Source organism: Marmota monax, unplaced genomic scaffold (genome assembly GCF_021218885.2).
Source record: "Marmota monax isolate L192 unplaced genomic scaffold, Marmota_monax_Labrador192_F-V1.1 WCK01_AAM20220418_F8-fsc00156, whole genome shotgun sequence".
Classification (NCBI taxonomy): domain Eukaryota; kingdom Metazoa; phylum Chordata; class Mammalia; order Rodentia; family Sciuridae; genus Marmota; species Marmota monax.
Genome location: NW_026694013.1, coordinates 2,608,602 through 2,633,726, shown reverse-complemented (window position 1 = coordinate 2,633,726; position 25,125 = coordinate 2,608,602). Strand labels below are relative to the sequence as shown.

At 31.3% G+C, this 25,125-nt stretch overlaps 1 protein-coding gene across 11 annotated transcripts in view; it reads left to right on the top strand.

The window, feature by feature from the left end:
- Positions 1-25,125, top strand: part of Dzip3 (DAZ interacting zinc finger protein 3) — an 89,025-nt gene that overhangs the window by 25,243 nt on the left and 38,657 nt on the right. For 10 of the 11 annotated variants that reach the window (XM_046464044.2, XM_058585474.1, XM_046464042.2 and 7 more), the window contains 12 exons: positions 1,124-1,204; positions 2,384-2,508; positions 5,482-5,596; positions 8,653-8,772; positions 10,092-10,193; positions 11,751-11,843; positions 12,599-12,651; positions 17,899-17,975; positions 19,632-20,249; positions 22,520-22,552; positions 23,745-23,914; positions 24,769-24,813. In XM_046464044.2, the coding sequence (XP_046320000.1) occupies positions 1,124-1,204; positions 2,384-2,508; positions 5,482-5,596; positions 8,653-8,772; positions 10,092-10,193; positions 11,751-11,843; positions 12,599-12,651; positions 17,899-17,975; positions 19,632-20,249; positions 22,520-22,552; positions 23,745-23,914; positions 24,769-24,813 (1,632 nt within the window). The remainder of the gene's footprint in view (positions 1-1,123; positions 1,205-2,383; positions 2,509-5,481; positions 5,597-8,652; positions 8,773-10,091; positions 10,194-11,750; positions 11,844-12,598; positions 12,652-17,898; positions 17,976-19,631; positions 20,250-22,519; positions 22,553-23,744; positions 23,915-24,768; positions 24,814-25,125) is intronic. The other variant, XM_058585475.1, reaches the window with a different exon arrangement.

The following is a 25,125-nucleotide window of genomic DNA, read 5'->3' as shown; positions in this document are numbered from 1 at the left end:
TATTGTACTAATTGCCAAAGATTTATTACACTGTTGTAGTAAAGATCTATAACAGATCACAAGGGGAAAAGACACAGATAGAATCTCAAAGAATCTATCTGTAGGTTTCCCTGTGTTTTCTCCTGCGTGTAATCAGGGCATTGTATACTCTCCCTCTTCCCTCTCAACCCCAGCAACACAAATGTAGCAACATCTGTATTGCTTCTGCCAGGGGTAGTCCGTTAGAGATTTAAGTGTTCCACATTTTTATTGGTTGGTTATCTGGGGGATCCTTTGCCTGGTATGTATTAAAATTTCAAATTACCAGAAAAAATTCCCAGATTTTCAGCATAAATCTCATTATCATCATAAATTTCAGTTCAAACAATTGAAGCCCAGCAAGCCACCTTCAACAGCTAGAAAATAGTGGGGGAAAAAAATGAAACCCAAGTTCCAATACAAAAGCTAAGGATCAACCTTATAGGCAGGCCTTAAGGATATTAGTATCATGCCAGCTATGTTGATTATTTTATGCACAGGCATGTATAGTTCTATGACATTTTATCACAAGTGTGTATTTGTATAATCATTATCCTAGTGAGTTCATGCTACCTTTGTAGTTACGCCTTTCCCTTCTACCTTGCTTCCTTCCCTTATCTTTAAACTGTCTCCATCTCTGAACTTTGAGTAAATGGTGTTTAAATGAAGTAAATATCCACACATTTAAAATTTTTCACTGAAGAAATGATAAGCTTTATTTTTATATTTTTAAAACAAAACCAACATGTGGAGAGTAAAGGATTTTGATGTCAGAGATGATTGAATTTTTTTCAGATAGGTGTTAGATACTTGCCTGTTCATTATTATATTATTTCCTAAAGTATTCTTGATACATAAAATATAGAATTTTAAAAAAATTATGAATTACATTTGCTTTTATTTTTTAAAATTTCTCTTCTTAAATCAAATTATCAAATTGATCTAAACATGCATACTCTATAGTTTGGATTATATAATTGACAAAATAATAATTCTTTACATTTTTCATAATTATTAAGTAGGCCAAGGATATTTAATTAAACTTGTATACCAAGAAGTAGCTTGGTCTGTATAACCAATTAACATATATTTTTTTTCTTTGCAGGCATACCAAATTAATATTGGTTATTATTTGACATTACTGTTTTTATATGGAGTAGCACTCACTGAAAGAGGAAAGAAAGAGGTATGTAGTATGTGTTATTTGCCCATTATGTTAACTTTATTTTAGCAAATTAAAATGCTGACTTTTAAAACTTCTCTAGAAATTGAAACCTTTCATTGCCTTTTTTGACATGTATTTATACTGCCCTAACTTTACCTTTTTTAAAGTGATTTTTTTAGATGCTTACCATTTGTGTAAAATAGAAAATTGTTTTGCTGCTTTAACTTGTACAGCACATTTTAATTCATTTGCTAATATGCCTTAATCTCTGTGTTCTTAATCTTACCCCTTTTGTAAAATATGAGTTCTACCTAAAAATTTTTTGTTAAATAAAGTGCAAATAAATAAAAATTGGGGAGTTAACTAGAAAATTTCTAAAGTTTCCTTCAAACTTAACATTTTCTTTTTTTTCACTGATTTTTAATGTTTTCTTTGCAGCCTCGAGATTTCTTTCACTTTTTTTTCCTAAATGGGTATTTTTTACATGATATCATAAACATATAAATATGACATTAGGTGAAATAGAATTTTTTTAAGTATACAAACTGAGGACATTTCTATTTTAAATAATTTCATGTAATACTAATTATCATTCTGTCTGATATACTAGAGAACATTTTTAAACAAGGCTTTGAAGGATTTTTTTCTGCTTGCTTTTTCCAGACCATTGCTATTATACCTGTTTTATTATTTATAGCTAAAGCATCTTTTGGAATTTATCCTGATCTTTACCTCCAAATCTGTATTGCTTATGATCTATCTGGTGCTTTCCCAAATGAGATTATATCTATGGTCAATGAGTCACTTCTTTCCAGTTTGAAAAATTAGAATTCTGCTATAATTAGAAGGAAACATTAAGAATGACAGAGAATTATGCTCCAGTAGTGATCAGAAAAACACTTATTTTGACTAGTAATATTTTCCAATTTCAAATACAAAAATTGTTATGTAACTTTCACTTTGAAACACTGGATAAAAATGTTATGATTAGAGATATTGTATTCATTCATAAATATTTTAAGTTCTGAATGCATTGTCTTTGTGATCATATACATAGATGGTAAGATTGAAGTTGTAAATAAGTGAAATGATTGGATCATCCTCAAAAATGCCTAATTTCTCCAGTTTGGGAAATAATTGTTTATTATAAAAGAACGAAATTCTTTTCACATCAGCCAAACCAGTTTTATGTCACTACAGGATTATACAGAAGCTGAGAACAAATTTCTGGTGATGAAGATGGTAATTCAAGAAAATGAAATTTGTGAAAACTTTATGTGTTTAGTTTATTTTGGACGTGGTTTACTTCGATGTGCACAGAAGAGGTAAATATTTTAAATAGTGGATAGATCTTTCAGCATCATCAACTTTTAATTTGTGAAATGGAAATAACATTTACACAGTATGTCAGGCATCATAACATTGTGAACTCATACTGCTTTGTTCTGTCTTCATCTTTTCCTATAGAAAATAATTTATTTAATATACTTGAGAATATTAAATACCAAACTTAACACACCATGACAATAAGAGGAACTCTGACGTTGACATTAGCAACACAAGCTTTGGAGTCTGACAAACCTGCATTCAGATGCATTTTCTATGACCCTAAGAAACTTAATGTTGTTAAGGCCTATCGGTTTTTTCTTATCTCTAAACTAGAAATAATATAGTGTTCACCTCATAAGGACGTTATAGGTGATGAACAGTGCCCAAGACACAAAAAATACAATACTTAATAAATGAACAGTGGTTGTAGTTATTAATGTTACCATTGACTTAATGTTTTCAAAATATAAGTAAACTTGTAAAGAATTGAAAGGGTACAAGTGCTAAGTTTAGGGAATGTTTTAAATGTTTACATGTTTTTTGGAAAGTGAAATTGTACAAAGGAAACTATATAGATTATCCGTTGTTTTTTGGAAAGTGAAATTGTGCATAGGAAACTATATAGATTATCCGTTCATTTCCTATATGGATATCTTTAGCTTTTGTACCATCTTTCGTTCATTTTATTTACTAAGCATCTGTCGTATTCTAGAAATTGTGCTAGGTATTAAGAGTATAGTAGTTTAAAATGGTCTTATTTTTATGTAACTGACAGTATGGTGAAAGATATAGACCTTAATTAAATACAGTTATAAAATATTCAATTATGAAATGTGATAAATGGTGAAGGGCTATGAAGGAAAACATAATGAACAGTCCAAGTCTTTACTGGAACTCCAATTTGGTTCTGAGAACTGGAAGTCTCCACTGAGGAAATTGTGGTTCAATGAGATCCGAGGGATGAATTAGGGAGTTTACTTAAGCAAACCCCTGTAAGGGACTAGGCCAAATAATTGGGTTCTTTAAAGTGTCTCCTGTGTGGTAGTTTTTGGTTCTATATAAGGTTTATCTACTATTCACTGGCATACCTGTTTTTCACTGGTGTATCCAGTAGACTTCTCACTTCCTACTTACTATATCTGATTAGCATGATGCCATCAATGTAGTGGGCTAGTGTTATGCTTTTCAGAATTTAAAGATGATCAGAATCTTTTCAGCCTATATTGTGACAGAATGTAAGAATTAACTGTAGTCTAAGACAAGACAAAGAATATGTACTGGTGTCTTTCCCTTAGAATGCAAACTACTTTTTATTCTCTTTACTGATGGGCAAAGGAGGAAATCTATTTTCTAGACCATCATTAATAGAAAACACAGTTGTATGGCAGCATCATTATAGAGGACAACCACCACTGAGTTTCTCAAGGCACTGGTGCTTTTCTTAACTCTTTTTCCTGCATTAATGAAACTAATGTCTTCTCTCTGAGCCTTTCCATGAACATTATCTAATAACAGGTTCTTTCTGGATTTTTATATTGTGTGTGGGTGTGGGGGGGCAGAGTTTGAGGGGAGAGAGAGAAACAGAGAGAGATATGTGCTGGGGATTGAACCCAGGGCCTCATGCATGCTAGGCAAGTGCTATTATCACTGAGCCACAGCCATAGCCCAGGTTAAGTCCATTCTAACATTCTTACCTCCGCAAGCCTCCTGACTCTTTCAGTAATCTGCCAAAAAATGCTTAGCATTTCTTCTTCATTTACTGTAGGCCATCATTCAAATTTTTAGGAGCCTCTCAACAGCATGTCAGGACTGACTTCAGGTATCCTTGCTAGGAAAGTAAATTTTAAATTCTGTAAGAGTTGTCTCATATCAGTATACAATCCTCTATCCAGCCCATTGGCTTTGCGTTCTTGAGATCTACTCCCACACTTGTTTTTGCTTAAATGTGCATACCTGTAGGTTCTGCAATTCTTAGAATCTAAGTTTTTTATTCCCGAGACCTTTTTATTCCCTTTTTGACCCTTTTATATTTGACCCTAGATGTACTAGACTGAAAGTAGTGACTATAGGGTGAGGAATATATTGAGAAGGAAGGCATCATCCTTTGAGACTTGTGTCTCTCATGTTTTTGTATAGTTTGTAAGTTAAAGGGGGCTGTTGTCTTTTAGCAAAAAACCGGTCTTTGCCAGTTGGATGATTCAGTCAGAATTTAGAGAGTCAATGTTTCTGAGCACATTCCATTAAATATCCTCATTTTAGATTTTGCAGAATCCTCTCATTCCCCACAAAAGCCCTGACCTAGCAAAGTAGTCCTGTTGTGGCTATGCATTTGATCTTTTTTTTTTTTTTTTTTTTTTTTTTTTTTGTTCTACCCTTGTAACTAAATCCCAGGCCTTATTTGCAGCATAGTCTACCCTTATCTCTAGAGGAGATGAAAATTCTTTAAATGTTTCTATCTTCTAGTTTTATAGTGTACTGAGTTGATAGCTGCAGTCTGTAGAGGCTTATATATTAGGTCTTATTTGCAGTTTATTCCATTTTAGGATTAAAATCTGGCCCTTTTAACACAAATTATCTTTATGGATACAGAAGATGAAAATCTCTTTAAATGCTACCTTAGAGTCTTCTGGCTTTCACAGTATATTCTGGGATAATAATTGGCTGACCAGTGTCTGTCTCTTTCTTCAGGGCCTACAAGAGAGTTAAAAAAAGCCATCCAGTTAACAAAGCTAACGTCTTTAATTACTATGGCTCCCATACTGTTAAAGCTTGAGCCACTACATAATCCATTGCCTCCCCTTCTATCTATATTTCAGCCCAATCTTCCACAGGTGAGAATCCTAGAATTTGCATGACAGAGGTTATTACAACCCTACTTACCACACAAACTTGATAACTTGTCATGTCATTTTTAAACCATACAGTATTAGAGTTTCATTCAAACTAACCTATTTTAAAATGCCTTACAGATATAATGGAGGACTGCTAGAATTTCATAAAAGCTTACAAGAAATAGGAGATACAAGTGATCATTGGTTTGACATAGATCCTACAGAAGATGGAGATTTACCTACAACTTTTAAAGTAAGAAATTATTTAGGAATAACATTTCATTTCACTGATTGGAATCATGTTTGGTAAATTTTATTTAAAAACTACATTATATTCTATGGAAAACCCTCTTTTATTGAAAATTACCTTTTAAGAAACAACTTTGATTTCATTATCTGTTCTATATATAATGTAAGTATGATTCATCAAGTACAGAGTAGCAGCATTTTCCACAACAGGAAAGTTAATATCCGTACTAGTCTAGTACTTCATGAATAGAACTAAATGTAATAGATGGCATTATTTTTTTCTAATTATTTATTTTTTGTTACCTAACTTAAATTGTAATGCACTAAATGCTTTGTTCAGAAAACTTGGAAAATGTAAAACTATCCAAAGATAAAAGTTAAATTCACATGTATTTGTTCAGTGGAAAAACAATTGTTAACATTTTCATTTATGTCTATTCACATATATATATATGCATATAAACACATATCCTTTATTTTTTTATACCTTTATTTTTGCTAACTTGGCTATACTATATTCATATATTTGTAGCCTGGAAATTTATAGTGTTTTAATTTTCTAGTAATTATATTCTTATATAATATGATTTTTGCAGTTCCACCTTAATTAACTTAACCATTCCCTGCTATTAAACATTTAGTTTGTCCTAAACGTTTCAATTTTTAACTCTTAATATAAAGTGATCTTTGCATATTTCTCACATCATTCCCTTGGAATAAATTTTCTAAGTTTGAATTGTAAAACAAGTGTTTACACACTTGTAAAGTTGTTGATAATATATTCCTATATGCTCTTTCAGGAAATTGTGCCAGTTTATAGTCTTAAGACAGTGTAAGAGTCCCATTCCCCCGAACTTTTATTCTTTTTCTTTTGGGTAATTTTTATTCAAAGCCATGTAGGTTTCTTTTTAATTTACTTAGTATGAAAATAGCTATACCAGGTTTCTCCTGGTTAATGTTTGAATGGAATGTGTTTTTCCAAGCTTCTACCTTTAAACCTTTTTGTAGCCTTATATTTTAGTTGTCTTTAAGGCCAAAAATATTCCTTAAACTAAACAGGGACATTTCATTTTAAAAAAATGAGATTAGATTATCCTGGAAGCTAAACAATTCAAAATTTATATATACCTAGTAATATAATCCCAAAATATATAGGACAAAAGTTGACAACTGAAAGGAGAAATCAAAAAATCCCAGTCACTGTGGGTGTGTGTGTATCTGTGTACACCCAAGGTCTCACACATGCTAAGCAAGCACTGTACCACTGAGCTACATTTCCAGCCTACAATGGAATATTTTAATATACCTTTTTCATTATCAATAGACTTCATAAATGGCCTTTGGCATTGTCGTGATAAACATATGAAGTTTAACTTTGAATTATTAATTAGCAATAATTTTGTATACTTTTTAGGTATTAAACTATATCACCCTAAAGCATTCCCAGCATAATCTTTACTGTTTGTTTTTCCTTCTTTTAAAATAATTTTCTATATTATCCAGATTATGGTCAGTGAATTTTTATATTATGCAATGTAATACAATATATGCAGTTTGACAAAAAGTTAAGAGTTCTTGCTCTGCCATCTCTAACTACAATTCCTGTTCCCTATATTTGACTCCTTCTAAGTTTCTAGTCATTTTCTTTGTTTTTTACATATTTTTCAAAGAAAGTACTGCTATTTAAAAAAATTTGTCCATTTTAGGTTTTATTTTGACTTTCCACTATAAAGGTTTAGCCCTCTTATACAAAATACATCTCTTTGACTCTTACGCACATACACAAACACACAACAGCTCCCATCTTACTAGTAGTTTTAAATTTTTATTAAATGTCCTTATCCTAGGGATTTCCTTTACCTCTCTCCTGTGTAGAATCTTTCATGTGTCAGAACTCAAGTTTTCTCTTTCTACTTTGCTCCTGGTTTTGGTGTTGCACCTCCTGCAGCAGCTTTCCATAGAAGAGTGCTTCCTTAGGAAGTAAATTTTTTAAGAACTTTAAGTCTCAAAATAATTTATCCTTTGTACACTTTACTTATATCTGCTCATAGAACTATAGGTTGAAAATAATTTTACTTCATTTTTTAGAAATGTTTTTCTGTTATCTTCTAGATTCTAGTATTACTTTTGAGAAATCTGATGTCATTATGGTTTTCAGCCTTTTACGTGTGACCTGTTGCATTGTCTTCTTTCCATTTTCTTTCTGAGGGTTTTTGAAGGATATCTTGTGTATCCCCAGTGTTCTGAACTTATGTTTTTGGTTCTGAAACATTTTCTTGATTTATGTATATGATTATTTCTTTTTAGTTTTCTCTTATTTCTGCTTATTATTCATATACTCTGTATATTGAACCCATTAAATAATATTTATAATTAGATACAGAATTTCTAATATTGTATTTTTGTCATTTTACCTTCTTGCAAAGATTTTCAGCTTTATCTTCCTGAATGACTGATATTCATGAAATAATCATATGCTCTCAGAAAATTAGCAGTAATACTATTTGAAATGTTCTAATACCATCCCTCTAAAGGATAAGTGTTTATGACCTTATTAGTTAAGACCTGATAATGTGTTTTTCACTTTTCAGCAATTTTAAAATTAGAAATTGTATTTCAAGTTGTAACTCTTGGCAGTTGAAAGCATATTTTTGTACTGTACTTTTGCCAGTGTCCTAGGGCCCAATTGTGATATTGAGATATATTTTATATATATTTTATTTATATATATAAATATATGTATATATAATATATAATTTCTTAAGCAAGTAATTCTTGACAGGAACATGCCAAGTGTTTTACTATAGGTTAGATGGAAAAAAGAAATATAGCTTCAAACATATATTTTTCTCCTTTCTCCATGTTTCTATCACTCTGTAAAATTCAGTATTTACAGTTTTGTTTACTTTTCATGTAGGAAATACGTTCTCTAACTATTTTTAAAATGCAGATCCTTCAAAAGGGAATATGATATGGACACATTACTTAAGGAAAACTTTGGAAATATTGTTATTTTAATTTATCGTTATTCATGAGAATATTTTTTATTTTGAAATCTAGGATCTTCTCAATAATTTTATCAAGACAACTGAAAGTAATATAATGAAACAGACCATTTGTAGTTATCTAGATTGTGAACGATCTTGTGAAGCTGACATTTTAAAGAACACCAATTATAAGGTACCATATTTAATACTTTACTGAGTATTTTAATGTGATTATAAAATTAACTTAGATGAAATTATTATATCATTATGTTCTGAAATATTATTTTAAAAGAGTTTTAACTTAATTACAATGGTCATGCAGTTGAGAAGATGTTTCATTATCTCTGAGAATTTCAATTCAGAATGAGCAATAATTATTCACAATCTGTACGTTAGTTAAAAAATAATTAGTTTTGTTAAGATTTTTATAACACATACCTACAGAATTGTAACTATTATTCCTGTTATCGTACAGTGAAAATGATCTAGAAATTCTTTTTACTTAATAATTAGAAATGTTAGAAATCGAGAACAGGAGCATTTTACTAAAGAGAAAAGTTGTCACTCCTCAGTAATTATGATATTAAATAAGTTCTCATTACCTCTTCAGTAGGCCTTCTAGAAGGGAAAGGAATGAAACTCTTTGAGTTTTAACTTGAATAAATTCAACAATCAGAATACTTCTGATAGATCTCTCTAAATCAATCAGAATAAAACTAGGTGATATCATAAGATGGGAGAAGAAGATTGATTATCAGTGCAAAATCAAACACCACTTCTGTAAGATAATTGCAGTCTCACTTGCAAGGAATGTTTATAACAAATGGAGAAGGTGGAGAAAAGAAGGCCAAGATATTTCCTGGGCTAGGTGAGGTAGAGTTCTCAAAACAAAGCATGTTCCGTATTGGTTTAGGTAACATGGTACTATGGTGCTGAAATTTCCTAGGAAAGCCTGGTAAAATAAAGTCCTGGACATGCAGCTTCAATATTTGTAATATAAGCAGAATTCCTACATAAGGAGAAATAGGGCTATAGTTCCCAGGGAGAGCATATAGGAAGGACAAACATATCCATACCTGTGATAACATAGTAGCCCAGGAACTGTCACTATGGAACAAATCTGAGGTGCAGTGATGAGTTATATAAAAGAGATTCAAAGAATAATGGTATGGAGTTGGAGCTGGTAGAAAAGAAGATGTAAAAATGAAGATGATCTGGGATCTACTGTATTTTCCTTGTTAGAGGTTACTCTCTGGGTTCTGTTATTTTATTGTACATAGAATATGGAAAATATTACATTGACCTGTTCAAATCATTGCCCTTTTTAAACTGTCTTTATTGTAAAAATGACATGTAAAGTTCTTCAGTGATCTCTATAGGTAAATTTTGAATGCCATGCAAAACTCATTATGATAAAGTACTTTTAAAAGTAACTTGAGGAGTTTGCATTTTTTGTACTTACATGAATTACTACTTATTTCCATATCAATTGCTTACTTTTATTTTTTCCAGGGATTTTTTCAGTTAATGTGCAGTAAAAGTTGCTGTGTTTATTTCCATAAAATTTGTTGGAAAAAGTTCAAGAATTTAAAATATCCAGGTGAACATGATCAGGTATATTTGCTTTTCTTTCTTAAAACTTTGCTACAGCACTTCTTCTTCCCTTTCCCATTTTGTCTTCATTCTATTTATTTCTTCCTATGTATATTTTCCCTGTTTTTTCCTCTCTCCATTTTCTTCTCATTTCTCTCTGATGCTTATCTTCCCACCATTCTTCATCCCTCATTATTATTTATTAAATAGCTCTTTGTAGCAGGTATTCTGCTAGTTGTTTTGCCTAGTTATTTCTAACAATTCATTTTCTTGCCTCTAGATGTTTATACACAAGAATAGAAATATTGTTCCATATATTCACATAAAGGATATAAAATCAGAGTAGAACTGCTTAATAAATACACAGGATAATTATACAATTTTAAGAATAATTTCTTTTCGGGGGGGTGGTATTTGAACCCAGGGGGACTCAACTACTGAGCCACATTCCCAGCCCTTTCTATTTTTTATTTTGAGACAGGGTCTCACTAAATTGCTGAAGAGCCTTGCTGAGTTGTTGAGGTTGGTTTTGAACCTGTGATCCTCCTGCCTCAGCTCCCAAGATAAGCCACTGGGATTATAGATGTGCACCACCATGCTCAGTGATAATTTATATTTTTAGGCATTGAGAACAAGGACAAATTTGTTTTAATATTTGGATTTGTTTATATTTAGTTTCTACTCATATCATACTCCTCTTTCCTACTAAAATTGAAGTGGAATGCCATAACACAATTCTGTATTTTTCTTTAGTGAGTTAATGACCATAAGTTGGGTCTTAATTTTGATTCTGTAGGGTTTATATTGTGCAAACAGTAAGAAAACCTTATAAATTGTGGTGTATTATAAAAAAAACTGGATATAGACTTGGGAAATATGGGTTCAACTCCAGATTGAGACACTTATTAATTTTATTACATTTGACTGGTAATGTAGCCATTCCAAGACAAATTTTTTTAAGTTCTAAAGGATAAGGTAAACCTATTTCATAAGGTTATTGTGAGGAACTGACATTATAAACTGTACAAAGAATTATATAAGGCACTACTATTCATTTTTAAGTGGTATTTAAATACTTCTTCAATTTCTTTTATTATTAGGACCATTAGTATTGCTCAATCTTAAAAAGAGAAGTAAAAGAAATGTAAAACTAAGCCAGAGATAATGGCAAAGTCAGAGTCAGAGAAAAGAATGATGCAACATTTGTATTTTTCTGTTTTCTCGGGAATCTTTGAGTATCTGGTAATTCTGTATTCAGTAAGAAATTCAGTATTCTTTTATACTTCCTCAATTAGAACATTTTACATAAAGTTGCTTTCCTTGGAACAGCAAATACATTTTAGGCTGTAATATAGCTCTTTACACATTTGGAAATAGAAATGACTAGAAAAGAAAGTGAAACCATACATCTTAAATAGAGTATTTGTTGATATGAAATAGATTATCTGAACAATTCCCAAATGTTTATTCACTTGTTAGTTTACTATTTGGCAACAGGTGCTTCTACCTATTTATTTAAATTTACTCACATTTGCACATTAGTGATTTTTATTTTTATTTTTTTTCTATTAACTTTAGAGTTTTAGTGGGAAAAAATGTTTGAAGGAAGGATGTACAGGTGACATGGTAAGAATGCTACAATGTGATGTACCTGGCATTGTTAAAATTTTGGTGAGTATCTTCTAAAACTTTTCTTGGTTTCCTTTACAAGAATAATATTTTTTGATTTGAAACAGATTTTGTAATCATAATAGAATCCTAGTCATATTTCTTTGCCATTTCTATTCATGTGATTTATGTGAAGTAGTATTTAAGTGGTCTTTAAGAATAAAAAAAATTTAAAAATAAGGATACAGAAACATGAGAACAGATGAATATGCCATGTGCATATGAATGAGGGAAAGTATCATCAACTAGGAATTATAATGTATTTACTTCTTTGCTACCTAAAGTTAAAAATAATTTTACTTTCTGAAACTCTTATAGTCTGTAAATATCTTCCTATGAAAATATCTGTAGAGCAACCCCTATAGTAGTACTTGTCACAGTGCACACAGATGGTATACATTTTATTTTTAATTAATGAAATATCTTATTGAATTATCTGTTTATAATAATTATGACAAATTTGAATAGAAATGAATCTCATTTACTTCTTTACCTTTAGATATGTATTTTTATTTTTCAAATTTGTTATTTAGATTGTGTAGTGATATAAAGTTGAATTTGTTTTAAAGGCAACTCTAATTTGTTGTTTCAACAGGACCATGTATTGCTCACCTTTCAGTTACGTTTTCTTTATTTTATATTCACTATGGTTTTACTCTGATTGTCTCTTTTCAAGTGTTAAGGCTAAGAACTAACATTAAAGAATTTTGGAAACTGAACTACTTTAGGGCTACTTTTTTTTTTCCCATCATTTGCAGTTTGAAGTTGTGAGAAAGGATGAATATATAACCATTGAGAATTTAGGAGCAAGGTAAGCTTGAAAGAAAATTTTCTCTTACTTTTTTCTGAGTATGTATGTGTTTTTAGTTGCTGCTTCTGTGCTATGTCACCTGTTAGAAAGAACACCATTATGTTTTAAGGTAGTATTTAGATATATGAAAAAGTCGTATTGAATTGCCTTTTGTTCCCCCTTCTGTGCTCACTGCTGTATGCATTTACATTGTAAAGCAGGGAAGGATAAATTATGTGGATACTTTTCTCTTGAGAAAATGAAACATGTTTTTCTTAAAATTAACATTTAAGTTTGTTTGATAATAATCTTTCTTCAAAGCTCATCTAGACCTCTAAGCTGATCTCACAATTAGAATCTTCCTGGTTCCTTAGGTGAAAAAGTATTTTAAAAAGCTGAATACACACACACACATTTTTTAAGCTAGAAATTCATAGAGGTATAGAGAATTGCTACTAAAATGAAAAATTCCAATATAATGTTTTTCAAATTCACTGATTCTCTTTTTCTTTTATTTAAAGTATAAAACAATATACCATTTCAGTCTACCCAGATAGATATCAAAGGCAATATTTTCACTTATGAGTTAATGAAACTCAAATCTTGTCTAGCACAGATAACTCTCCTAAAATCTTAACCTTTTTATCTGCCTGCATCCCAAGTATCTCTACTTTTATTTTTCATAAATGTCTATACTCAACATGCCCCAAACTGAACACTTGATCTTTTTATCAACACTGCTCTTTAACTCTTAAAAGTCCTCTAGCAATTTGACTTCTTAATATATTGTAACTTTTTCCTTATTTCTGCCCTGCCTGCCCCCTTTAACTAAATTAGATTATCATTGTTTCTTATTTGGAATTCTAAACAGCTTCTTAACAGGTTTGTTCCTAGCCTTGCCTTTCTCTAGACTGTTGTTCACATAGCTGTCTGTAGGACTTTTCTAAAATAAACATTGAAATACATCACTTCTGTGATAGCAAATCTTTCATAATCTTCTCATTGCTCTTAAAATTTAAATTCAAATTCCTTAGCCTGGCTGTTCAAACATTTTGGACCCTGCTGAACTCACTAGTGTCATCTCTTGTTATTCTGCTAAATTTATAGTTATATACTGTGTATTAACTATACTGAGCTTCTTTTAGTTTCTTGGGTGTGCCATCTCAAGCAATGTCCAGATTTTTATTTGGAAGTAAAAATGTTTTACTATTTTATGGGCCTTGCATGGAGTACTTTGCTTCTTTGACTTTCCCTATTTAAAACTACTGGATAGCCTTACTTAGATGAAAGTAGGTGTTTCTATCATGTAGTGCTGTTACTTCTGTCAAAACATTCACAAATTTATTACACTTTCTTGCTATCTTCACCCTTTGACTCTAACATCTGTGAGGGCAAGAACTATATCTTACTGATATATTCTCAGCACATAACTTAAAGCCTTGCATATAGTTGGTACCAAGTAAATGCATAATAAATGTAGAGATTCTGAATTCCATTATTCTCCAGTGAGTAATTTACTTTTGTTTTGCTAGGCAGTTCACTTGGCTGGTTGTAAACTGTGGACTTTTTTTTCTTGGAAAATGGTTCCAGTGTCAGTCCAGATCTTTTGCCATTAACTGAACTGCTTTTGGTTTGTTCCACATTTAGTCAAACCCAGGTGTAGGATAATGGCAGTCAAGATTTGGCTAGATGTTTGGAGATATCTTCTCTTTCTATCTCTTCCTTCTTGTATTCTCTCATTTCTTCAGTGGACGTAGTTCCACGGGTTCAGTTTTCTGATGTCTTTGGACAGAGAGTTTGGATCTGTAGTAATATACCACCTTTTTCATTTCTGATGTTGACAGTATTTATTTATTTTTTGTCTTTATTTTCCTGACCATTTTCACTAGAGATTTATCAATTGTGCTAATCTTTTTAGAGTCAGTTTTCATTTCACTGATTTTTCTCTTACACATTTTTATTTTCAATTTCACTGACTTTTGCTATTTGTTATTTCCTTGTTCTGCTTGTTTGGGTTTTTAGTTTGCTTTTCTTTTTCTTAAGATGAAAGTTTTTATTATTGAATTCAAGATAGTTTTCTTTTTTTTTTTTTTTTTTTAATTTTTTTTATTGGTTGTTCAAAACATTATAAAGCTCTTGACATATCATATTTCATACATTAGATTCCAGTTGGTTATGAACTCCCAATTTTACCCCAAATACAGATTGCAGAATCACATCGGTTACACATCCACATTTTTACATAATGCCCTATTAGTAACTGTTGTATTCTGCTACCTTTCCTATCCTCTACCATCCCCCCTCCCTCCCCTCCCATCTTCTCTCTCTACCCCATCCACTGTAATTCATATCTCTCCTTGTTTATTTTCCCATTCCCCTCACAACCTCTTATATGTAATTTTGTATAACAATGAGGGTCTCCCTCCATTACCATGCAATTTCCCTTTTCTCTCCCTTTCCATCCCACCTCATGTACTGCTTTAAATATGTCTCATGTATTTTGGTACTTAAAAATTTATGATTATTATTATTTTCATTAAATTCAGAATGTATTCTAATTTCCTGTGTGTGTGTACCATGGTTATTTGGAAATAATGTTGCTTAATTGCCAAGTATTTGGGAAATATTTTAGCTGTTTCTCTACATATTGGTCTGTTAGAGTCTCCCACTCCTGCTGTATCAATGTACACAAGTTGCTCGTCACCCCCCGGTTATTTTGCTGCAGCCGGACTGCGGCGTTGGTCCCTACTTTTAATTTTATGTGATTGCAGAATATATTTTCTAGTTCTATAGTTTTTAATTAAATTTGTGGGGTTTTGCTGTATGAGACATAATATTATATATTTTTATGAATATTATATTTGCATTTGCAAGCTGCATTCTGTTCTTTTTATGTGGAGTATTCTCTACATTAGACAAAGGTATTTTATAGTTTCATTTCAGTGTTCTATATCATTAATAATTACTTGTTTACTTTTTTAGTTCCTTAGGGGAAATATTGAAGCTGCTGTTGTTATTTTATCTTTTTATATTGTCTGTGTATTTTGAAGCTTTTTTTTAAATGCTGTATATACATTTTAAGATTTTCTTGATGATTTGATCTCTTTACTGTTATATAACATTCTCATTGTCTCTGCTAATAATCCTACTTTAAATCTTTGTCTGATATTAGCTACTCCAGCTTACCTTTTTTAAAAATTTTCTTTAATCTGTATACTTGTGATTTTTATTTGTGTGGCATATGTGTTTGTATTCATATATATATGTATATATATGTTATTATATTTTAAGTTAATTTTTTGTTTTCTTGGTAGATGGCATAGGTCTTGCTTTTTGTTGTTGTTGTTTTTGATATCTCATCTTACATTCTCTGCCTTTTAAACTGGAGTTTTTATTCCATATAAATTTTCTAATTATTTATATGATTGGATTTAAATCTACTATCTTATTGTTTTCAGTTTTTTCTTTTTGTTGTTTTTCTTTCTTGGTTTGGTTATTCGTTTTATCTTTTCTCCCACAGTAATTTTTCCAGGGTTTATAATATATATTTTCAACTTACCATGTCCATTTTTAAATATTATACTACATCATATATAGCATAAAAATCTTAAAATAATATCTTCTTACATTTTGTGCTATTGTTTTTAATTTGTTTCATCAGCATTTTTATAAATTCCACAATATATTGTTACTTACAAGATAATTTAAAAAGTTTTGAACTTCATATATTTGGAAAATTTATGTTTTATGCATTTTAAAGCTATATGTTTATATAATTTAATCTTATTATTACTTCATTTCATAGTTCTAACTTTATGTGTAGCCATCATAGTCATTCTACTGTTGGCAGCTATTTGTGTTATATCTAATTTCAGACTATAACATTAGTGATACAAATGAACATTCTTGTACAAGTCTCCATTTTTCAGAAAAAAAAAAAAAAAAAAAAAAAAAATATATATATATATATATATATATAATTGGAATTGCTAGTCCATTTGTGTATATACTCAACTTTATCAGATCTTGCTGAACTGTTTTCCTCAGTGGTTTTACTGGTTTATACTCCCTAGCAGCAGTCTAGCAGAATTCCTTTTACTTATTGTCTTAGCCAATACTTCATAATGTTCAAGAGTTTTAAATTTTTTCAGTGTTGTGGGTGATTGGCAGTGTTATAGGTGATGCTGTAGATAAGATCAATTCACAGCGGTCAGTAGCCACACTAAACTTTCTGTCATGAAAGATTCTAATGTTAAGTATTTTTTTGTTTTGTTTGTTGTGAGAGGGTTCATTTCAAAGCCAAGCCACACATTTTTTCCATCTGCTTAATGGCAATATTTACTTAGTGCTTAAGTATGTTTAATAAATTTGGCTGCTACTTAATTTTTTTCTAATTATTTGTGTTGATAGTATGCCAGTTTATTCATTTTCAAAATCCTAAACATTGTTTTAGTCAGCTTTTTCACTGTTGTGACCAAAAGATCTAATAAGACCGATTAGATGAAGGAAAGTTTATTTGGGGTCTTAAAAGTTCAGAGGTCTTAGTCCTTAGGCAGCTGACTCCATCCCTCTGGGCCCAAGATGAGGTAGAACATCATAATGGAAGAGTGTGGTGGAGGAAAGTATTTCAAGACATTGCATGCACAGGGGAACAAAGAGAGTTAGTTCCACTCATTCATTCAAGACTACGCCCAAAGACACAACCTCAGGGACACACCTCTTCTAGCCACACCCTACCTACCTATACTTACCACCTAGTTAATTCCTATCAGGTGATTAATGCACTGATAAAGGCTCTCATAACTCAATCATTTCACCTTTAGGCTCTCTTGCATTGTTTAATACATGAGCTTTTGGTGCACACCTAGTGTCTACACCATAACAATGAGTAAGTTGGGTTCTATTAGAATAGTTATTGCCAAAAAATTTGGAAAAGAGAAGGCCAAGAAGTTCCAGGTTTGCTATTTTTTGCTTTTGTTGACAATGTAAGCCATTTTTCTTTTTTTCTGCTACCACAAAGCCTTCTTGCAGATAAACTTTTTACGTGATTCTTTTCTGTATGAATCTACCAATACTATTTGCCTCTTAATTACAATGAAAATGCGTGTGGTTTTGTTGGTATTTTATATTTTATATTCGATTTTTTCCTTTGCTTTTGAATCATTTCCAGTAGGAGGAGAAGAAAATACCCATTTAACCATACTTATACCACAAATATTGACTGACTTTTATATTATTTCACGGTAACTTAATTTTTTCCATTTGCAGTTATAAGAAGTTGATGTCTCTGAAAATAACTGATACTGATATAAGACCGAAGATCAGTTTAAAATTTAATACAAAAGGTATTATTTTAGTTTTATATGACTCCTTTTGAAAAGTATGTGAACATATTTTACTTTCTCTGTAAAGTGTCATGCCATTAACAAGCAAGCATACCATCACCTTTATTGGCTTTATTGACTTGGGTTTATATCAGTGAGCAGCACCTTGTGTAGGCTAGAACTCACAGACCGAAAGATCAGCAGTATATGGGTATCATATTACTTTGGCATTCTAGAGTATGGCATGCCAGGTAGCTGTGACTACACAATAAGATTTGCCCCTGCAGAGCTTTCCTCCAACTCCTCTCCCATTGTTACTATTTTTCCTTTTGATAGAGCAGCATTTAGAGCATCCTAACATGGGATAAATGAACATTCTCATATCTGAGCCAAGTAGTCTAAACTAAGGTGCCAATATTCAGGAATGTACTAGGAAATGCTCTCTCCAGCACTTAGAGATATTACAGGTCCTTGGTCCCAAGGAAGACTAGTTTGGTGGCAGTCTTTTGTGCTAGGGGAAATGGATATCCCTCTTAGCAGCCAGCTTTTTATTGGGCTACCTGGAGAAAGCTCTTTGAGTCATTTTATTGTTAATTTTGTTCAGGTCCACAGCATATATGAGTTATACTAAGTATAAATACTAATTTAAAAATTTATTAAAACATAAAATCAAGAAGGATAAAATAAGCCACATTCTATGATAAATACATTTTTATATTGATAATAAATACTATCATATACCAAATACTATCATATACCAAATTCTTACTACTTTCTAACTCATCTTAGTCTATTTTCTTTCTGTGGAAGTACTACTAAACTGGAAAAATACTGAATAGTTTAGTCACATGCCTATTTTATTTCATTAATGACATACATACTTTATCATTAAATTTATTTTGGGGTGTAAAAACATGAAGTTTACTAGATTAGTGCTTCTAAGAATTTGTATGTACTTAATAAAATCTAATGGTTTTATTAAAATGCAGGTGCTAATTCAGTAGATCTGGAGTGGGGCCTGAGATTCTGCATTTCTGACAGGCTCCCAGGTGGATGCTGCTGCTCTTAGTCTGTGGATGACATTTTGAGTAATAAGGATTTATATTGTTTCATGTTTCTTGATATAGACATGTGCTTTCTAATATGGTAACAACCAGCCTATGGCATAGTTTAAAGATTAATTAAAATTAAATAAAATTTAACACTCTGTTCCTCAAGCACATTTACAGTGCTCAGTATTAGACAATTTTTAGACAATGCAAATATAAAACATGTTTGTCATAGAAACTCTATTGAATAGTGTTAAAAATTAGGATAAAGTATAGTTGTTTAAGTGAAGTATAAACATTGCAATTATCATTCCTGGAAAATTTTAGGAATTTTAGAGGCCTAATACTTTGATGACATTTGGTTGCCAAAGCTCATGTACTTGAATGAAACCTTGGATGGTTGAAAGGTTCTGATGATTGCTTTTGCTTGGGTACATATTGTTTTTGTTTAAAGTTTTTTGACAGCTAGATAGAAAGCAGCATGTTTATTTAGCACCAGTTGTGGCAAAGCACTATGCTGTGCTTCATTCCTTAGGAATAGTTTAGGAGCTTAGAATGTAATTCAAGAGGCCACATAGAAAACGAGCATTAATGTGGAATGTCTTGACTTCTCAAAATTCATTTTCAGATGAAATGCCTATCTTCAAACTTGATTATAATTATTTCTATCATCTGCTTCATATAATTATTATTTCTGGTACTGACATTGTCCGGCAAATATTTGATGAGGCTATGCCACCCCCTCTTTTGAAAAAAGAGCTGCTTATACACAAGAATGTGCTGGAATCCTACTACAACCATCTTTGGACCAATCACCCATTGGGTGGATCATGGCATCTTCTTTATCCTCCAAACAAGGAGCTACCACAGTCCAAACAGTTTGACTTATGCCTTCTATTAGCTCTCATAAAACATTTGAATGTATTCCCTGCACCAAAAAAAGGCTGGAATATGGAACCACCATCTTCTGATCTCTCTAAGTCTGCAGACATCCTGAGGCTGTGCAAATACAGGGATATCCTTCTTAGTGAGATTTTGATGAATGGTCTCACTGAGTCACAATTCAGTTCAATTTGGAAAAAAGTTTCAGATATTCTTCTGCGCCTTGGGATGAAGCAAGAGGATATTGACAAAGTGAAGGAAAATCCCATTGAGAATATCTCCCTTGATTACCATCAGCTATCCATCTACCTAGGCATACCAGTACCAGAAATCATCCAGAGGATGTTATCCTGCTATCAACAAGGTACTAAGTAATTGTTTACTTCAGTCAGTAAATCTTCACTGAAAGTCTGCTCTGTGCCAGGCACAATGCGAAGGGTAGGAAGAGTCAGTGAAGTTGAATTCTTGGTAGAATAGACTCATTAAGAAGGTGATGAGAAAAAAAAAGAAGGTGGTAATGGAAATTATGGTACTACAGATATTTACAGAATATGAGGGATGTCCTCCCTCAAAGGAGTCTTAAAAAGCTTTCTGGAAAATATAATATTTAAGGAATTCTTAAATGATCTATAGAGGCTTGCCACATGAAGAAGATGAGGAAAGGATATTTCAGAGGAAAACAACAAATTTATAGAAATGTAATAATATATTATGATGCAGGAAACAAAAAAAAATGGTATTAATGACATTAAAGTAGAAGGGAGTTCATAGAAAAAAACATACTCAAGAGGATTTCTTTTTTCATATTGAGAAAGCAATTATTAAGACTTTGTTTTCTTTTGGTACTGGAATTTAACCCAGGAGCTCTTTATTACTGAGCTGTATCCCCAGACCTCTTTATTTATTTTTTAATTTTAATACAGTTTCTTGCTAAGTTGCTTAGAGCTTCACTAAGTTGCCAAGGCTGGCCTCTATATTTTGATCCTCCTGCCTCAGCCTCCCAAGTCACTGGGATTATAGGCATGCACTCTCATGCCCAGCTTTAAAATTTTTTAAATAAAATGATTTTATTACTTCTCCAAAAGTAAATATGCCTAAAACTATGAATTACAGGTGCTGTGTGATTTGAGGATGCCTTTATAGACACAATAGGTATATGTTTCTTTTCCTCTTCTTTTCAGCCAAACCTTGATGTTTATTTTAAAATTTTAGTAGCTATCCATTTGCTGTGGGTAATTAAAATATTAGATATTAGAAGTGTCTGAGTTCAGCAGTTCCATTCATAGACTTGTCTTTTGATATGTGAAACACTTTGGACTTTCTTCGCTACATCCCAGGATTACTTCTCAGATTTCCTCTTGGGCAGTAGAGTTCAAAGCCTGTCAGCATCATTGAAATTCTTGCTTGCTATTCTGAGTGAATGTTTCTTGTCCCCAAGTTATTAGCCTAATGAGTAACTGATGACCACATCTATACTATTTAAATGTACAATTTTCCAAGTTTTTAGTAATTGTTGAACCTGGTCTAGGTTTTCTTCAGAGAAAATTACTTTGCCTCACTCCCAGTCCTGGTAGTAAGGTTCTGGAATAGCTTTATTTGATTAATATTTGAGAGCCTTTTTATAAGTGTGAGGAGACACTGAGTTTAGTGAAATGGGAAAATTAATAAGGAAGAATTCTTGATTTATAAATTTACTTACTAATTTTATTTTTCAAAATATATTTACTGTATTAAGATTTTAAATAGCAAAAACTCATGAAATTGAGGTAATACTTGGAAAGGACTTTAAGTGCCAATTTCAGGCATTTCAAGCAGTTTTTACTTGTATGGTCTGAAGAGCTTATTGATCAAGTTCCTTTAATAGTGGCTTTCTTAGTATCTTTCTTCTCTTTCTTCAGTTATTAAACTTGCAGTTTTTATTCATTTATCTGTGATTATTTGATTAATACCATTGTCCTCACTAAATCTCCATGAAGGTTGTTATTTTTTTTTCACCCTTCAATCTCTAGAGATTAACACAGCCTGATGCATATTATAAGTGCTCAATAAATATTAACAGACAAGAAGAGTGAGTGCTCATCAGAATAATTCAGATTGCTTAGAAAAAATCACAAAGTTTCAATGGAAATTTACTTCTTAATTGACAATTTCCCTTCATGGCCTTAAATTAATAATAAGGAATTTGTTGCTTTGTTTAAGCACTTATTTTCTAGGCTTTTTCTCTTATCAACTATAAATTTTTGTGTAATTTTCTCTCTTTAATCATGAGCTTATAATTTTTTTTAAAGAGAAATAGAGAGAGAGAGAATTTTTAATATTTATTTTTTAGTTTTCGGCAGACACAACATCTTTGTATGTGGTGCTGAGGATCAAACCCGGGCCGCATGCATGCCAGGCAAGCGCGCTACCATTTGAGCCACATCCCCAGCCCAGAGCTTATAATTTTTATATGATAATCTAGGTTGTGCCTTATCTAAATTGCTTTGATGACCATAAATTGCTATTTTTATAGTTAATTATAGAATGAATTGGTGCTGTATAAAAATCTTACTCTTTTCTTAGTCAGACATTTGTTGGTAGCATTTGTAGTTGTACATCTAAATTTTTTTATTTTTATTTTTTTGTATACCATAGGAATTGCTCTGCAGTCAATAACTGGCAGTCAACGTAAGTATATTTAACAATAAAGTGATTAAGAGTGATCTTTTAATTTGTGATACCTAAGGGATAGCTATAGGATTTATACTTGGTCAGATTAACTGTTTAATAAACTGTAAACTATACCTATTTATTAAAAGCTTGGGAAATCATTTGTTCATATTAATACTGGCCAGCTGAATCTTGAATGAACCTTGGTCTTAGTACATATACTTCAGGTTTTTACCTAAGGATGATGTTTTAACTTTTTACTTACCAGATGCTTCGCTTCAGCAGGCAAAAATGCCTACCTTCTTGACGTACTATGTGTTGTCAAACATGTACAGCTTTATCTGATTAACAATTCATTGTTTATAGTTGTATTATTTTTATTTTTATTTTATTTTTTTGGCCAGGTGATGAAGTGAGTTAATGTATTTTTAAACTTCCATTTATTTATTTATTTGATTTATTTATTTATTTATTTATTTATTTATTTTTTTGAGATGGGGTTTTCCTAATTTCCCCATTATGGCCTCTCAAATTCCTGAGCTTAAGTCTTTGTCTCTCAAGTACCTGACACTACAGATACACAACACTATACCTGGCTTTTTATTTCCATTTTTGTGTTGCTGTTGTTTTAAATATAATTAACATTCAGCTTTAAAAAAAAAAAGGATCTGTTTAGAGGTAAATGTTGGACCATCCAGGTGAAGTTTTGGGCTGAGTCTCTGTGGCAATAACAAGGAACAGTGTTAAAGAGAGCACATAATAAGGGGCTGATATCCTTCTTATGAAAAAGAAAAAACAGATATTTTAACTTTTCCTTATCTTCTTATCTTCTTTATGTTTCTGATTTGTATCCTAAAATAATACTGGTTACAGTATTTACAGTGTCAGTGTCAAAACTCAGAAACAGTATTTTGTGTCTACTTAAGTTCTACTACAGTCTACTTACGATACCAACAAAATATCATAGCATTTTGGTTCATACAGATTAATTCCAGGCTAATTATATGTACCTATTATTTGATCATTGATAGACATTGTATTTTTATCTAGTATTTAGAAAAAGTAAAATTTATTCTGTATCTCTTTTTTTGGCATATGTTATATATACACATATACACATACAGATATTTAGGCAAGCATTTTTATAATCATAATAAGAGACTAAAATTGCTTGCATCTAGATTCTGAGTGCTTTGTCTTTAAAAATTAGGTATTGAAATAGAAGAGTTGCAGAATGAAGAGGAAGAACTAAGTCCACCATTCATGGAATATAATATAAATGTGAAATCAAACCCTGAAATACAGTTAGCAGAAATGAGTAAAGATGGAGCCTCGATACCCAGTGAATCTTCAACAGAATCTATTAAAGATCTCCAGGAAGTATAAGCTTTCATTAATATTTGAATTTCAAAAACTTAATCTGGGCCTTTAGTTGTGTGTACTATACTTAAGGCATTATGATTTTAGCTTATATTTAACTGTGTTCACACAGAACTTGAATTGGAATACATCTTTCCTTAGTACTTTCTTCCATAATAATTCCTGCCATTAACATTTATTTTATCAACATTTATTGAACACTTTACTCTGTGCCAGGCTCCATGCTAGATTTCTGAGTACAATTCTTCCTTATTAATGGAAGTCTAAGTGGAAGAGTAGCAGAAAGAAAAAGAGTGCATAATGGGATATAGAGCAGAGAGAAAGAGAAAATTGAAATATTTCAATGCCACTTGCACAAAAGTAGAATTTAAATCATCTAGGGTAGAATCTCTGTTTCTTAATAACTGGCAAAAGTTATTATATAGTCACTAAGTTTTTCATGGACTTAATCGTTCATCTTATGAACATGAATATGTTGCTTTTTTAAAAGTGCTTTCTTCCTCACATATCTAGATATCTGAATTATAGGATAAGCAGCACTACAATACAGCAAAAAAAAGTTGTAAAATAAAAGTGCTTTCTTTCTTTGTTGGTCACATGCATGTGTTCAAGTGAGCACTTGAAAACATTTATCCTTAGTCTACTTATTGACAGAATATTCTATTCCTTTATACGTTATTGATTTGTCTAGGACAAAAAACTAAGATTAAAATAAAAATAAATGTTTCCATAAAACCTAGAAAGAAATATGATTTATAGTAGTAAAAGACAAACTATCAGTAGTTAGAAGCATGCAAAATAACCCATTGTATACTTTGAGCTGCATATTAAATGATTTATTTCTTGCCTGCTAGGTTAAGAGTAAACCAAAGAAAAAGAAAAAAACTAAGAATAAAAAGGTAAGAGACTACATGAGCATTATAATACAGAGTTGTCTGATTATGACCTCTTCATTTTAATACATAAATTCATTGTTAGAACTTAAATTAGTCCAAGATAGACATGTAGCATGAATGACTCAATGGCATGTTGAGTATAGGATTATAGAGAAATCCACTTACGTTGTACATGGTTGAAACAGTATATACAACTAAATCATAATTTTCACTTTTCAATATATAAATATGTTGATTGAATTAGTCAATTTAAAATTCCCTTAATTTCTGCATACCACTGTTATTTTTAAAATGTCTACTGAGTATTTTAATAAC